Below are 15,722 nucleotides of genomic sequence, written 5' to 3'. Positions count from 1 at the left end.
CGGTAATAATCATCATCAGCGGCATCATGATGATGAACGGACCTTGCAGAGAGAGGCTGTGCGTATGGATTGGGTGGACCTGTTCACTGGCAGTGGCACCAGAAACCCCAGACCCAGCCAAACTGGCCCGACCGAGCGAGAGAGCGGCCGACCAACCCGAGGAGAAAGAGAGGAAAGAAGGCTAGAAGCTAAGGTCGGAAGAAAAGGAAAAGGGAAAAATCCACCGACCGACCAGCAACGGGACCTCCACCGTACTTTGGGCACAAGGCTGTCAATTGTCGAATCATAAAGACAGACAAGTCATTCGCTGCGGATCGTTGACGAAATCGGCCGGAAAAAACGTGCCGAGCGCGGTCTTTGCCAAGCCGTTGCGTCGGTCGGACAATTTGTCGTTGTTCTTTTTGTTCTTCCGTCCTTCTAGCGCGGAATGCACGATGGGGAATGGTTGCCAACGCACAGGTGGATTGGACGTTGAGAACTAACCGGGAGGAGCAATTGGGAGGAGAAGGGAGAGAACAGGGGGGGATCATCCCGGGACCTGAACACCTGATCCGTCCGATGTTCCCCAGACTTCCAGTTACAACTTACTACCTAGATACGAGATTGATCTCTCCAGGGTGAAGACCAAAGTAACTTCCCCTATCTCCCTGTCGGAGGTCTCCGAGGGTCCAACCATCCCCCTTGTGAAGACCAACGAATAAGCAACGTGCACGATCATAAGTGACTGATCAGATCATCATTCGAGCCGCAATGTGGACTCCCCTATGACGATGACGAGGGAAGCAACTTCCAGTCTTCCACCGTCTTTCCCGTGTGTGCAGGGACCCCCTGCACACCTGCCCCAATCCGGCCCCGCTAGAAGGGTGAAAAGAAGGCTAAGAAGGTTCGATGACTTCGATTCCTTTTCTAGCGGCCTTCCTTGTCCTTTTAGTCGGGGATCCGCATCACTTCCACGCCCCCTCCACCACCAATCACTGGTGCCCCGACCGGGGCTGTGCTTATGATTGATCTCGACCTTTTTTTTAATTTTCAATATTTTTTTTTCTCCTTTTTCCCCTCATTTCTGAGATCCGCCGATCTAGCTTTCTTGTCACTGCCTGCACGCCATGCTCAGGTGACGGTCGCGGGGAGAGGAAGCGCCAGAGAGCGTCTGAGAAAGTCCGGAGATGTTCGTGTTTGACGGCCACTCCACTTCGTCCGACTAGTCTAGTTTAGTCTAGTCTGACCGGTGGAGCCTGGAGATATTCTGATTTCTGCTATTTCTCCTGCATGTGCGACGTAGTCTGTTGATGATGGCAGTCCATGCATGCTGTGATCCAAATTATAAAATCCCCGTCAGTCCCTCGGTCTGTGACCTCGAAAAAAGATCTGAGGACTTTGCGTGACTTCACTCTCTCTGACCTCGACGAACTTTTGGAATTGTCCTTCCTTTGACTTGATTGACTTACTTGACTCCACTTGCCTTGGCTTCTTTCCTTGGTCCTGCTTCGCCGTCCCTCCTTCGCCCATCATGTTCGCGCAACAATATTCAATGGTACACAACCACCACCCCAATTCCCCTGCGCGTATACTCTAATTTAAACACATAAATTAGAATCACGTAAAAATATGTTCTTAAAAAAAGGCAATAAAACTAACTCCTCCTTCTAGAGCCCCAACCCCCCGTCATGCCCTCCCATGGAACCCTCGTACTCGACCAGCAGCGAAGACTCGATCCAATCCATGCCCTACTACTATGCTAGCTACCCTACCGACTTCGAGCTGCCCTTTCAGCCTACCTCGTCGCCGTCATATGCGCCGTCGTATGCGTCCTCCTCCTTCAGCGCATCGTCATACAACTCCCCTGCGTTCAGTACCTGCGATTACACCACTCCTCCGCTTGCCTACTCTGCCCAGCCGATGCAAACAAACAATGCCACCTACTTTGCGCCCATGCAGTCGCCCATGCAGTCTCACTGCGTGTGGAGCGCTCCCGCAGGCCCTGTCCCTGCAGCGGTCGCATCGGCCGGCGCAATGCCGCCCGTGGAGGAGGTCCTGATCACGGACGCCGACGAGGTAGACATGGACATGGACATGGAAACGGACCTGGATCTGGACCTGCAACAACAATACCTAATGGAGTCACCGAAGTAAGTCACCGACACCTAGTCCACCACCTTGGCCGCATCACTAACAACCTCCCTCCATAGATCGATGCCCGCCATGACCATGCAAATGCCCATGCCCATCCCCACAGACTTCCAATCCAGCCCCAGCGCCTGCTCCAGCCCTGCCTCCACCTCGACCTCCCCGTCCAGCACCAAGCCATTCTCCTGCGATTGCGGTCGCGCCTTCACGCGCCCGGCCGACCTGAAGCGCCACCAGACCAGCGTCCACAACCCCGTCTTCCAGGACTGTCCGGTGGAAGAGTGTCTGCGCAAGGCTGGGAACGGGTTTCCGCGACGAGACCATCTGATCGAGCACTTGCGGTCCTATCACCATATCGATGTGCCGAAGCGGCGGGCCGTGAAGAAGGGGATGAAGGTTTCGTCTTAGCCCCCCCGTTTTCCTCGATTGTTTATGTCTTGATGTTTGTTATGTTGGTTTAGTTTCTTTTTCTTTCTTTTTCGTCTTTCTTTCAGGGGATGATGTGATGTGATGTTGATGCACGTGCCACGACTTCATGCTTCATGGTTCTAATTCATGTTATGTTATGTTTCTTTGACACGACTGATGGGTGGGATGCGGCGTTTGAGAGACGGAGTTGGCTGATTTATTGATGCATTTTCTTTCCACTTCCTTTCTTTTCTGTTTATCTTCTTCTCCGGGTGTACAGGACGGTTCTCTGCCCTTCTTCTTCTTCTTTTGATGATTGATCCGGGTAGATAGGAATGGCGTTGTTCGTTCCTTGACTCTACCATTTCATTCAATCGACCCGATCCCATTAATCCATTGGATCATGCACAATATATTCATGACTATTATTTATATTATGATTTCCTTGATTTCCTTCAATGTGTTTTTATTGTTATGGTTGTCAATTTTCATGTACTACCTCCTATGACATAATAACTCGATGATCGTCACTTTTTTTCTGCCCCGAAAAATTAATAAATCAATTAATTAAGTTCAACAAAGGAGAAAAAGGGAAAAATCGGGTAATCGGGAAGAAAAAGGGCGCTAGCAAAGAAGGCGGTGTTAGGCGGTGCTTTGTATGACGTCATGTGGCGAACAAAGGATGACGGGTCGGGGAGCGACTCCGCGGAGAGAAAAGTGGCTAGCTTATGCATGATTCTGTTATGTCCACTTTGTCTTACCTTAGGACTAGGTGTTAACTGTTAAGGTAGGTAGTTACTAGTTAGGTACATCGTAGGGCTCATGTAAAGTAAACTTAAACTGTTGATTTGTTACTTCCATTGCAGGAACCCGATGGATACTTCGGTCTGTGTGTTCTGATTGGTCACTTCTGGGATAAGTTCAAGGGATCTGGGGTTTTTAAGTGCTCCGTTGGGATCGGATCGGATCTCATCTCCTTCATCTCTCTTGCTTTATCTCTAGGTTTGCTCCACTCTCAATCATAATAACCACAGGTCTTGAAGATTGATCAGGTAAGCAATACATCCACTACCTAACCTCCCTCACCTCACCCTCAACCTACAGAGTCATACAGTAGACTACCTAGGCACTCACGCACTCCAACCTACACTGGGTACCAATGAACCAAACACAATCTAACATCTAATCAGATAACTACCTACCTACCTATTTACTTTATCCATTCCATCTATTCAATTCCACCTATTCAACATGGAAGTCCAGTCAACATCTCCTCCCACTATATCCCCTTCTCAACCACAACAACAACAACAACAACAACAACAACAACAACAACAACCTAAAGCCCAAAACCAAGACCACAAAAACAAACATCCCCATCCCCACCAATCCATATCCACAACCAGCACAACCACGACCACCCGCTCCATCCACCGCATAAAATCCCACCCCTCCCTATCCCCCTTCCGCCGCCGCATCTACCTCGTCCTCCTCTCCATCCCACCAGGCCGATGGACCACCTACGCCGCACTAGCCAGATACATGGCCACTACCAGCCCCAGCACCTCGTCGTCTTCTTCTCCTCCTTCTTCTTCTTCCTCTTCAACTACAACAACAAACAACCCTAACGCCACCCCCAACTGCAAAACACAACCTAGAGCAAATCCCAAAGGCGCAATCGGCAGCGCCCGCGCCGTCGGCACCGCTATGCGCACGAACCCTTTCGCCCCGGACGTCCCGTGCCACCGGGTGCTTGCGTCCGACGGCACGTTGGGTGGATATATGGGTGACGGGCCGAGTACTGGGGGGAGGAATCTGCAGAGGAAGAGGGAGATGTTGGAGGCTGAGGGGGTCAGGTTTTTTGGGGAGGGGGATGGGGTGGAGGGGAAGATGGGAAGGAAGGGGAAGGAGATTAGGGCGCAGGGGGAGTGTTGGGTTGATTTTGTGGGGTGAACTTTTTGTACTATTTTTTTGGGGGGGGAGGATAGGGGGGTGTTTGGATGTGGATTGGTTTGGAATTGTTGTTGTTTCTGAGGATGGAGTTGTGATTTCTGTTTATGTTTAGTTTCATGCATTCAATTATAGGCGTAGCTACCAGGTATTTGCTATCTTACCAGACTTCATACCCCCAAATCCTTCCATCTAGATAACCAAGGTTCTATCTAGATACCCCACGCTCCCAGCTAGACACCAGGTCATCTAGCAGGAACAGCAACCTCCTCATGCACCATCCCCACCTCCGCATCCAAAACACTATTCTTGCGACTCGCCGCATCCACGAACCCCGGATTCTCCGCCTTCAGACGCGCAAACGTCCGCTCCGCATCCCACACCCACGGCGTCTCCGCCGCAAAGAGCAGATCCATATCTTCCAGCGTGCGCTGGTTGCTTTCGGGATACAGCGCCCACACCATCGGGATGGTGATTACGTTGCTGGCGGCGAAGACGTACAGGGTTTTTTCGCCGATGGATTCGAACATTACGGGGCAGAGGAGGGTCTGTTTTTTTTGGGGGGCGGGTTCAGTGGTTAGTTGAGTTCGGGTTTAAGGGGGTGGTTTGTGATTTGGATAAGAAGGGGATGGATGGGTGGGACCTACCAGCCATCCGTTGCCGATACTCCAGCCTACTACGCCCCAGGCGTTGCCGCGCGCTCGTACCGCCAAGGGATAGATCTCTGCTGGGTAGATCCAGGGGACTGTGCTCTTGTTAGAGTCGAACTGTTTGTGGTTATTCGTGGGTGGGTACCTGTCAACCATGTGGCTCCGAATACCGAGGTAAAGATAAACACCATTGAAGCTGCGGCCGCACCGAACGAGTCCGCGCGGGAGGTATGCCCTGCATTCCGTGCGTCAATGGCCAGTCGCGAGAACCCTCCTGCCAGAAACATGGCGATGCCTTGAGCCGTGGAGCCCCAGTACAGCGTCCAGCGACGGCCGATGCGATCGAGCGTGAAGACGCAGATGAGAGTGGCGAACTATCTTGTCAGTTTTCATCCATAGTACCTAGAGATCTGGGGTACGCACCATATAAAACACGTTATTCAAACCACTGATCCACTGACTCTTCATCGAATCGAACCCCGCAATACTGAAGATCGTCGGCGCATCTGTTCCATGTCAGGACCATCACACAGCACGCAGCCTCGATCACTTACAAACAGTCACTCCAGCAATCCCAACCCACTCCTGCATGATCTGCAACCAGACGACCAGCTGCACTCGACGCCCTAGATGCAGTTTACCCGTCTTATACCCGAACAACATCGCCAGGTAGGATGTGCTATGGTTCATCGAGCGTTCCATCTCTGCGACGCTCTGAATATCTCGGAATTCGGCCTCCGCGCGAACGACATCCTCGTCGCTGCTCCCGCGCAATCGTCCGAGAATGTACCGCGCTTCTTGCTCGCGACCGACCTTGACGAGCCATCGAGGCGACTCGGGAAAGAACCACACGACGGCGAAGAGCAGGATGAGGAAGATGATCTGGAAAGCAATGGGGAATCGCCATCGGAAGGGGGAATTGCCGTTGTCGATGAAGGAGAGACCACTGCTTGCTGTTAGAAATGATTTCACACCCATATGACTTAGACCAGAGTGGTTCCTACAATTCCAGCCAGTACGCCAGCACGACGCCAAAAATGTTCAGGGTAAATTCAATCGCAATGAATTGTCCGCGGGAGGTATGTTCGGCCGTCTCGGTCGCCCACACGGGCACGATGGCGTTCAGAATCCCTGTTCCTATGCCATTGATGAACCGAGCTAGACATTCTTCTCATCAGCCATCCATTTATCCATCAAAAAGTCCCAGAAAAACCTACAACAAATCATCCAATTATGGTTCTGCGCCGAACACTGCAACGCCGCCCCCAGCGTCGCCCACACCGCACCCGCCGCAATAGTCCTGATTCTCCCCACGCGATCCCCGATCCAACCGCCCATGAAAGCGCCACACAGCGTGCCCAGATAATACACCGACACGATGCCCCCTTGCAGCAGACTATCCGTGACGACGGGCGACGGGTGTCCGTCCACCATCTCGGTGTAGCCGAAGCCCATCAGCTCGATGTAGTCTTTGGAGTTGTTCACGCCGGCCATCATGCCCTGGTCATAGCCGAAGAAGAGGATGGAGAGCGCGGCGACGCTGTTGATGCCGATCAGCAGTTTCTTTTTCTCGAGTTTGTGGACGACGTTCCATTTTGGGATTTGGTCGCACATGGCGATGGTGAGCTGGACAGAAGAGGGCAATCGGCAGGAACGGTGTATATAGATGAGAAGAAAGAATAAAATTGGCTCACAACCCTGTCAATAAATTCAGGACCCTTCTATCCTTATATCCCACCCCCACCTCATCCTCTTTCTCTCCGACACCGTCGAGAAAATGACCGAAAATGGTAGGACCGAAAACGCGGAGACATTGCGGGGTGACTTCGTGGGGTGGGAATTGTTAACAGTCAAGACTGAACTCTAGACCCTAGACTCTAGACTCCAAACAGTAGGTAGACTCAAGGGTAACATCGGTCCATGGCCGACTTGGCTGGATAGTGGGAACGACGATGATCGGCCCAGCCAGGCCGAGGCTATAGACCGGTCCGCGGGGGATGAATTCCCTCCGAGGTGCGTCCAAGAATCAGAACGGCATGCTGCATGTTCCAGTCGGGTGCGAGTGGGCTCCGATCAATTATCAGATCATGAATGCAGGATGTACTCCGTAGGGTGACTCACGCGGGGGACATCGTGAAGCCATTATTGTATCGGGCAGCCCCACGTTGGTCGAATATGGTTACATTCCGGGTGGGAGGATTCGGGAAAGGTTGGATCTGCAGTCGGTCTTCGGAGTGTCGTCATGATGTGGGGGTACATCTTTTTCTGCCGTTATAATTACTATAGACATAATAGAGGTGTTAGCTAGCTGTTGTGAAAAGATTTGTTCAAAGCGTCTAACTAGCGAGACCTGCGGAAGTATATTTCTGTACAGGAGAAGCCTACCACGGCGATCAAAGATGTTCCACTCGAAGCAATTGAGGTAATTCCGACAACTGTTGTAGAAAGAAGGATTCTTCTGGAGGCAGAGAGCCCTCCGCCACTCTCTTGTTGATGGTCATCGCGATCAGTCGGACGTTGGCGAGCTTGCTCCAGCGAATACTCATCGTGTTGATGTTCGCTAGACGCTCCCGCGAGGACGTCCTGGAGTTTGCTGGCCGTCGAAACCTCACGAACCGTATAGACTCCATATTCGGATATGTAGTGATTACCGGTTAGGGTTTGGGCCCCGGATAAGCTTTTGAGGTTCATTCATTGTCAGACAGGCCACATCAGTACCTTAGTAGATTACAGCACTATGATCAGCACGCACACTAAGTAAGACAGGACTGATAGATCATTAGTTTTGTACACTACGAGTCATATCTCCGCTGAATCAGAACAGCTGATACGTTCTGGTTAATGCAAGCAGCTCTCGATGTATTCCATTCCTATCCTTCTGAACGGGTTCGAGATAATTCATGACCGAGGCTCTCCCAGCCCCTCGCCGACCGTCCCTTCTTCAAAAAGAGGCGGCATGAAGCCACACTGACTGAAAAACAGATCGAACTCAGATCCTATAAGCCGTGACCTTTGCACATTTGCCTGCTCTCCACCTGCTTCTTTGCAGAGTACAGCAATGTTGAGAAGCGTCTCGGCTAGCGAGAGAAGCTGGTCAATGGCTTCAGAGACATTGCAAATTGTATGCAATGACCGGGCAAATTCAGAAGGCAGATGAAAATCAACGTCACAGGTCGACTCAATCGCGTGACAGAAAACAATGATAAACGGTATAAAGGGGCGCCAGTATAAGCGTCCTTATCTCAGTTAGTTAGCAGAAAGTACCCATATTGGATAATCATGATCATGTCAACACCTACTAGAGAACATAGCCCACCTGGCCTGAGACACTGTCTCCCAACATATTCATACACTGTAGATGGAACTGCATTGCATTCCGTGCGGAATGTATCCAGTCGGAGTTAAGCGTGTTTGATAGTTCCGATACGCCTACAACGCGGTATATGAGAGTCAACGTCGCGTGAAGTGTGACAAGTTCTGACCTCCAGCTAACATCAAGAGAGTTGACGCCATCCAACTGGTACTTCTCCGCAGTTTCCTTGCACGTGACATTCGTGAGGAGATCTGTGGTGACTTGCACTAAGGACTTGATTTCCTCGGCCAGAACTAGGCCACGCTGCATTCTCTGCTCAGGCGGTAAGAACAGTGCTGCGAAGCAATACAACTCGTCATAAATTTACCCTTGGACTTCCGAGTGTCGGACCCACAGATCGAAGAAATGTTGTGAAGTGTTGATTGAAGACGATGAGCTCGCTGTCACAGGTATACTGAGATCTTGATCTCGAAAGGCCGACGATCTACCTAGTCTCAAGGCCAGCCCCTTGTCTATCATATACGCGTATCAGAAAGAGTTCGCTTTGGAGGATGGCTGGACATTGTTGTTGGATAGACCGGCGCTCATAGGAAGGCGATGGTAGCCCAGTGTCTCACACATATGAATCGCCGAATGATTCATCTTCCAGGCGAGTTCTTCTTTGCAAGTTTAGACCAGTGAATATGATAGTGTATGTTGATATTAAGACTTGACATTTTACGGTAAAGTTAAAATCGTGCAGAACCTCGCTCCGCTCCTGGGTGTCCATTTTCGCATATATGCACCGAGCGTCAATGCCCGCCTCGCGGAGGCAGGCTAGCACATAAACTTTAGCGCACACTTGCAACGACCACAAAAGCGACCTGTATCATAGTCTGCGTGTCATCTGCGATTAGGATTCCTCCGAGAACTTTATACCAAGTCGGTATATTCCCCCTGTCTCAGAGCCAACCAAACTGGCCAAACGAACCTCTAGGCCATGGTTCGAGCCACATACTATCTGAATGAATTGCTTGGTGGAGTAATGGTACACCGTGATGCGTGCTGGTGTGGCAGTTTCGTCCGTTCCAGGAGGACTGGATAGGAGACTTCTTAAGGTCGCATTCAACGCTGTACTTTTTGTCATTTGCGTTGCCGCTTCCACGATTATTGCCTTTTGCTGAAACCCACAAAGTACCAGTGGGTACAGCATCTCCCTTGCACGGGAGAAACATCAGGCTTGGAGGTCTTCCCAAGCCTTTTTCCGGCCACAAATACTGAAGCCACAAGAGAACTTCCTTCGGATCATCCTAGATCTCCGGCCTTCCGGACCCTTCACACAGAGCGGACTTGATGGCGTCAAGCTGCTCCGGATTCACGTATTTCTCAACAAACTGAACGTAGCTTGCGGCGCTCGGGGCGCTGAGATGTCCGTGGCTGGGATGCAGGGCGATGGTCTCATTGTCGTGTGCCAACAAGATTCTCTTCAAAGGGCTGTTCGATGGTATATCCAGATCCTTGTTACATTCCATTGCATACCAAATAGCGTTACTTGTTCGAACAAACCCGCGGCTGTCGAGTTCAACGTTCACACACCCGGTGAGCTGAAGAACGTGACCAGTGGAAGGAAGGCGATCAGGTCTCTTCACCCGAATGCAAACAAGATTCTGAGGAATCTTAGCCTCATACAGGAATTTAGGAGAATCTATAACTGTACCGATCCACCTACCCACAGCAGTTGAAACGGTCGTGGAGCCTTGTTTCCGACGCCTCTCAGTGACCACCACAACTGTCCCATGTTCAGGAAGCTCCATCGACATCTCGGTGAAAGCGTCGGAGCGGGCCCTGGATGCTGGGTTTACTACCAATAGACCATAGGAGTATTCTTCCATGACCGGTCCCTGAAATCCGTTGACAGTCGTGACCGGCCAAAGGTCGAACATGCACTCGTGGTTGTAAAACCCGGAATAGCGCCCCTTCTGGCACTCTATCTCCCGCAACAGCCCGACTGTTTTCACCACTTCTTAGTGACGCTCGTTGGCAAAGCGCTTTTGCACAGCTGTAGACACGATATTCAGGCCATGCCACGCACAACTAGCATCGGTTGGTTGGTGGAGCCAGCGCTACATTGCGATACGTGCCGATGCTGACCTTTCTAGTCCCAGGAGATCCGGTGATAGGGCTGATCAGCTGTCTGAAGAAATCAACCTCGGTCAGGGCGGGCTTCAAGCTGCTCCGGGTTTGTAGACTTTTCAATGTGCCGAAGATAGTTGACTGCCTCTGGGGCTGTGGATTGAAGCTGGTGAGAGTGGTTAGAAAAGATAATGAATGGACAGGAACAGACTGTCCAAAAGGGTCAGTCAACGAGCGCAAGAGGTTGGGAGGATGAGAGGAAGAGGAAGATAGGGAGAGGGGTGGGGATCAATGGCCTTCATATAAACAGAGTACAGGTGGTGGTGAATGGGGAATGGGGAATGGGGAATATCGTACGTACTCTAGTGATAGATGACCAAAGTGATCAAAATTATTGATTCTTTGATGATCAACTAAGGCGAAGAGAGAAATGTGAAGAGAAGGTAAACCCTACTACCTACCACCCACCTCTACTGGGTGCGTGGAACTGGGGATTCGCCATCACTTCTACCTTAGTTGTATGAAAAGCAAGGAATGAATGTCGCATTTCCGGATGCAATGCTACAGGTTTATCTTATCGATGCCTTCGCACTGCTGGGCTAGCTACTAGTGTATCATGGAACATTATACGTTATCCATCACAGAATTGGACAGTCCAGTCAATGGTGGGATTCTTTGTGCCTTTGCCAGGTCTTTCTTCGAAAGTACAGGGCTAATCAGATTTGTACATGGACTGTCTCGTGATATATGTACATGTGTAAGAAGTAGAAAGCCGATCTTTCTCCTGTCTACCTGATTTCTGTTGAGTTCTCTAGCGATGTTTCGGATGTCGGACCGATTCCAGTCGAATGGTTGTATAGGGCCACGGCAAGAAGAATAAGAAGTAAATCCTGGCGTGACTTATAGATTGTAGTACTTAGAAAACAAGAAGAGCATTGGGGGCAACTCGCGATCAAGTTCACGCAGTTCCTCCCACCTGTAACGTGACCGTAAGTATGTTCATAAAGGCACACGCGACAGCCAATTGAGATTGCTAGTGCGAGTGTCAATTTTTTTCCCTTTTCTTTCCTTTCATTCCCCTGTCTTCTTCATTCACTCAACTGTCTCAGAGTGAGGATTTCTCATGGGGATCCTCGGCGGTTTCCCAACATACCCCCTGTGGGTGTTGATCAACACGACATATTGTGTCTAACAATATGGATTGCACGTTGGAATCTCTCTGGTTATTGATCACACCTGTTTCTCCGACTGCGGGACATGCTAGTTATTTTGTTCTTACCAGTGGATGGTCATAGTTATCTCGCGGGGAAGGGCTGCAGGCCACGGAATGCCCAGGAAGCAGCTCCGACGATAGCCACGGCTGGTATTACGTCAAGGCCAACGTTACCCGCGGATACCGAAAGACGGTGAGTTTGGACCTTGGGGTTCTGCGATGGCCCTACGCGCAGGGGGAGCGAGGGGAATCACGATGGCAAGTCCATGTCTGCCGCACGTCCCCGACCAGGGAGGAGGGTTTCCCTTTTGGTTGAGGACGAGGTATTTCCCCTTCCGACGATAATGAACGGTCCACTCGGCTGACAAAGCAGACTCAGCAGTATTGTCGATACCGGTAATTATGGTCGGGGATGCGGCTCAGCGCTGGCAGATCGAAATGGTTTGCAGGAAATCGACGAACAGGACAGGATACGGTGCTGCATCTTTGGATTCCCCGGGCAGCAGTCAACAGATTGACAAGAGGGAAGAAATGGGAAATATAAGGAAAAAATAGGAAAGGAGAGGAAACGATAGCCGAGTTGACCCGACCGGGTACCGCTGACGTAATCGGTACCGGGCGGGAATACGGTAAGGATACCGGGCCGGCAGCTTTTGCTGGCAAACCTCTTGAAAGCTTTCTCGTCCCAACTTCCCTTCCTCTTCCCTTATACTGCTCCAGCTCTTATCCACTTATACCCTCCATTGCTGCATCCCCTCCCCTCCTTGATTGTCTGATTCGGGGGTTTGCTTGTCTGATCTGATCCTACTACCTCGTCTCTTCTTTACTCTCCCCTCGTGTGCTTTTCATCATGTTCCGGACTCTTCTGCCCCGGGCTACGCCGCGGGCTGCCCTCCGCACTGCTCGTCCTACCCCCTCCAACTTCGTCGCTGCTCCTACTCTCGCTTTCCTCGGACGCTCGAAACGTGGCTACGCCTCGGAATCGGGTACGTGATCCCCTCGCCCGTCGCCAATGTCTTCGGACGCTCCCGGGCGTCGCGCCCTTCTCCCTCGGAACCAGAGCCGTTGCTAATCCATAGGTGGTTTTGTGCGATAGGTGAGCACGATGTTGTTATCATCGGTGGTGGTGTCGCTGGTTACGTTGCTGCCATCAAGGCTGGTCAGGAAGGCCTGAAGGTGCGATCTCAATTCCGCTCCCCCCCGGCGTGGCTGGATTTTCGGTTCGGTCATATTTTTTGGGGCGACTAACAATTTTTCTGTCATCAACAGACTGCCTGTATCGAGAAGCGTGGCCGTCTCGGAGGCACCTGCTTGAACGTCGGCTGTATCCCCTCGAAATCTCTGCTCAACAACTCGCATCTCTACCACCAGGTCCTCCACGACACGAAAAAGCGCGGTATCGAGGTCGGTGATGTCAAGTTGAACCTCGAGCAGATGATGAAGGCCAAGGACACCTCCGTCGACGGTCTCACCAAGGGTATCGAGTTCCTGTTCAAGAAGAACGGCGTCGACTACGTCAAGGGTACCGGTGCGCTGGTCGACCAGAACACCGTCAAGGTCAACCTGCTCGAGGGTGGTGAGCAGACCCTCCGCGGAAAGAACATCCTCATTGCCACCGGTAGTGAGGCCACTCCTTTCCCCGGCCTGAACATCGACGAGAAGCGCATCATCACCAGCACCGGCGCTCTCTCTCTGCAGGAGGTCCCCAAGAAGATGGTTGTCATCGGTGGTGGTATCATCGGTCTGGAGATGGTAGGTTTGCCCTGTTTGGACAAGTGCTATGAAAATAGCCGCGACGATCGATAAGGATTACTAATTGGTTTTAATAGGCTTCCGTCTGGTCGCGTCTCGGATCCGAAGTCACCGTCGTCGAATTCTTGAACCAGATCGGTGGTCCCGGTATGGATGCCGACATCGCCAAGCAGGCCCAGAAGATCCTCGGCAAGCAGGGCATCAAGTTCAAGACCGGCACCAAGGTTACCAAGGGTGACGACAGCGGCGCTACCGTCAGCCTCAACGTTGAGTCCGCCAAGGGCGGTAAGGAGGAGACCCTCGACGCCGACGTCGTCCTGGTCGCCATCGGTCGCCGTCCCTTCACCGAGGGTCTGGGCCTGGAGAACGTTGGAATCGAGAAGGACGACCGGGGCCGTCTGGTGATCGACCAGGAGTACCGCACCAAGGTCTCCAACATCCGTGTGATCGGTGACTGCACTTTCGGACCCATGCTGGCCCACAAGGCCGAGGAGGAGGCCGTTGCCGCCGTCGAGTACATCAAGAAGGGCTACGGCCACGTCAACTACGCCTGCATCCCCAGCGTCATGTACACCCACCCCGAAGTCGCCTGGGTTGGCCAGAACGAGGCCGAGGTCAAGGCTTCCGGCGTCAAGTACCGCGTCGGTACCTTCCCCTTCAGCGCCAACTCTCGTGCCAAGACCAACCTCGACACCGAGGGTCAGGTCAAGTTCATCGCCGATGCCGAGACCGACCGCATTCTCGGTGTCCACATCATCGGCCCCAACGCCGGTGAGATGATCGCCGAGGCCACCCTGGCCGTTGAGTACGGCGCCTCTTGCGAGGACGTTGCCCGGACGTGCCACGCTCACCCCACTCTGTCCGAGGCCTTCAAGGAGGCCGCCATGGCCACCTACTCCAAGGCCATCCACTTCTAAGCTCCTTCACCTCCTTCGTGTTTCTCTCCAGTCCTCTGTATCCTTCTCTCTCCCTCTTGACCCTTTAGTCTAGCCTCGCTAGTAAACCTCCATGTAGCATTTTCGATGTTTTGCCGCCCTATATTTGCCTCTGTTGGTTCTGACCTTTTTTTCTGTACTGAGAATTATGAATAAAAGATAGCTTATAATTCACATTCCAGGAAAAGACCCCAATGAGGAATCTTGTACCATCAGACTTTTGTTATTCTCGTGCATTGCAGTCTCCCTATGAAGCTACCCACGTAATTTTCGATACAGATAAAGTAAATCAAAATAGGCTGGTGCAATTTCCCTACTCCACCTTCTCTGCTTTCTTTTCTTTTTGCAGCTTTTCGTCTTGACCATTTTTTGTTGTTTTCTTTTCCGTGAACGAAAAAGAGAAATTCATCAAGTACATCCGCAAACATGACATAACATATCCCACCGTTCATTCTCCCAACATACAAAGCTGACGCCTAGAAGGCCAAAGCTCGTCCAAACCACCGTCAATCATACAAACAGCATCTATTCCTCCCACAGCCCTGGTCCATCACAATAAGCGGCGCGGAGGGGCCGTACATCGGATGCCTATGAGCGTGAACATGAGGCTTCGGGCGAGACCGAGGAGGAGGGGGTGAGGGATTAGCGCGAGGGGGACGATACCTGTTGTATTCGTGATCGCGGTCATAGTCACAATCATCGCGGCCACGGCTACGTCTCCGAGCAGGAGTAGGTGGTCGGTAGAGGGGACTCCGAGCGCGGACGCCAGCTGCAGGGGTGGGAGGGCGATGGTGATGGTGAATCTCCTGTCGTTGGGTTTGTTCTGGGTTTTGGCCTTGCGTTTGGATCTGGATCTGGGTTTGGACTTGGTTTTGGGTTTGGTTTGGGCGCTGGTCACGATCACGGTCACGGTGGTCGTGGTGGCCACGTCTACGGCTGTGGCTATGTCGTCGACGGATGCCTTGGCTTTGGTACTGGTATCCTGGACCCTGGGAGGCTACTTGCCAGCAGCAAACGCAGCATGAGGTGTGGTTGCCGTCGCTGTCGCTGTCACTGTCTTGGTTGATGGGGGGTCCCCGGGAGGGAGTGCGTCGGTCATCGCGTCTGCGGCGAGATCGTCCCCGAGGCAATGGATGGGGACTATCGTCGCGGCCACGTTGGAATGCGACGCGAGCGGGGCGGGGCGGTGGTCCGTATTGTTGTCGGAACCAGCAAAGGCAGATGTCGTCCCCGTCGTCGTGACGGGGGTCATACTGGGGCGC

The 15,722-nt window shown here is 52.1% G+C and overlaps 9 protein-coding genes across 9 annotated transcripts; 3 read left to right on the top strand and 6 right to left on the bottom strand.

Annotated features, from left to right (window-relative positions):
- Positions 1-1,510: 1,510 nt before the first annotated feature.
- Positions 1,511-2,535, top strand: LDX57_001122 (uncharacterized protein; the record flags this gene model as incomplete). Its single annotated transcript, XM_046082765.1, has 3 exons — positions 1,511-1,534; positions 1,651-2,129; positions 2,190-2,535. 3 exons carry the CDS (start codon positions 1,511-1,513, stop codon positions 2,533-2,535), a joined length of 849 nt encoding a protein of 282 aa, XP_045938722.1.
- Positions 2,536-3,786: 1,251 nt separating this feature from the next.
- On the top strand, positions 3,787-4,488 carry MGT1 (MGMT family protein; the record flags this gene model as incomplete). Its single annotated transcript, XM_046082764.1, has 1 exon — positions 3,787-4,488. The coding sequence occupies one exon, from the start codon at positions 3,787-3,789 to the stop codon at positions 4,486-4,488; it is 702 nt and encodes a 233-aa protein (XP_045938721.1).
- A 242-nt stretch (positions 4,489-4,730) lies between these two features.
- On the bottom strand, positions 4,731-5,422 carry LDX57_001120 (uncharacterized protein; the record flags this gene model as incomplete). The annotated part of the gene is made up of 3 exons (XM_046082763.1): positions 4,731-5,033; positions 5,133-5,230; positions 5,281-5,422. The coding sequence occupies 3 exons, from the start codon at positions 5,420-5,422 to the stop codon at positions 4,731-4,733; spliced, it is 543 nt and encodes a 180-aa protein (XP_045938720.1).
- Positions 5,423-5,681: 259 nt separating this feature from the next.
- Positions 5,682-6,113, bottom strand: LDX57_001119 (uncharacterized protein; the record flags this gene model as incomplete). The annotated part of the gene is made up of 1 exon (XM_046082762.1): positions 5,682-6,113. One exon carries the CDS (start codon positions 6,111-6,113, stop codon positions 5,682-5,684), a length of 432 nt encoding a protein of 143 aa, XP_045938719.1.
- Positions 6,114-6,293: 180 nt separating this feature from the next.
- LDX57_001118 (uncharacterized protein) lies at positions 6,294-6,749 on the bottom strand (the record flags this gene model as incomplete). The annotated part of the gene is made up of 1 exon (XM_046082761.1): positions 6,294-6,749. The coding sequence occupies one exon, from the start codon at positions 6,747-6,749 to the stop codon at positions 6,294-6,296; it is 456 nt and encodes a 151-aa protein (XP_045938718.1).
- A 779-nt stretch (positions 6,750-7,528) lies between these two features.
- On the bottom strand, positions 7,529-7,918 carry LDX57_001117 (uncharacterized protein; the record flags this gene model as incomplete). The annotated part of the gene is made up of 1 exon (XM_046082760.1): positions 7,529-7,918. Exon 1 carries the CDS (start codon positions 7,763-7,765, stop codon positions 7,529-7,531), a length of 237 nt encoding a protein of 78 aa, XP_045938717.1. The 5' UTR covers positions 7,766-7,918.
- A 1,819-nt stretch (positions 7,919-9,737) lies between these two features.
- Positions 9,738-10,370, bottom strand: LDX57_001116 (uncharacterized protein; the record flags this gene model as incomplete). Its single annotated transcript, XM_046082759.1, has 1 exon — positions 9,738-10,370. One exon carries the CDS (start codon positions 10,368-10,370, stop codon positions 9,738-9,740), a length of 633 nt encoding a protein of 210 aa, XP_045938716.1.
- Positions 10,371-12,623: 2,253 nt separating this feature from the next.
- LPD1 (dihydrolipoyl dehydrogenase) lies at positions 12,624-14,442 on the top strand (the record flags this gene model as incomplete). Its single annotated transcript, XM_046082758.1, has 4 exons — positions 12,624-12,759; positions 12,870-12,949; positions 13,043-13,525; positions 13,603-14,442. 4 exons carry the CDS (start codon positions 12,624-12,626, stop codon positions 14,440-14,442), a joined length of 1,539 nt encoding a protein of 512 aa, XP_045938715.1.
- Positions 14,443-15,010: 568 nt separating this feature from the next.
- Positions 15,011-15,712, bottom strand: LDX57_001114 (uncharacterized protein; the record flags this gene model as incomplete). The annotated part of the gene is made up of 2 exons (XM_046082757.1): positions 15,011-15,449; positions 15,477-15,712. The coding sequence occupies 2 exons, from the start codon at positions 15,710-15,712 to the stop codon at positions 15,011-15,013; spliced, it is 675 nt and encodes a 224-aa protein (XP_045938714.1).
- Positions 15,713-15,722: the final 10 nt, after the last annotated feature.

This window comes from Aspergillus melleus (genome assembly GCF_016097325.1).
Source record: "Aspergillus melleus strain CBS 546.65 chromosome Unknown contig1, whole genome shotgun sequence".
NCBI lineage: Eukaryota > Fungi > Ascomycota > Eurotiomycetes > Eurotiales > Aspergillaceae > Aspergillus > Aspergillus melleus.
Note: the sequence above shows the minus strand (reverse complement) of the source record. Positions and strands in the feature narration are given on the sequence as shown.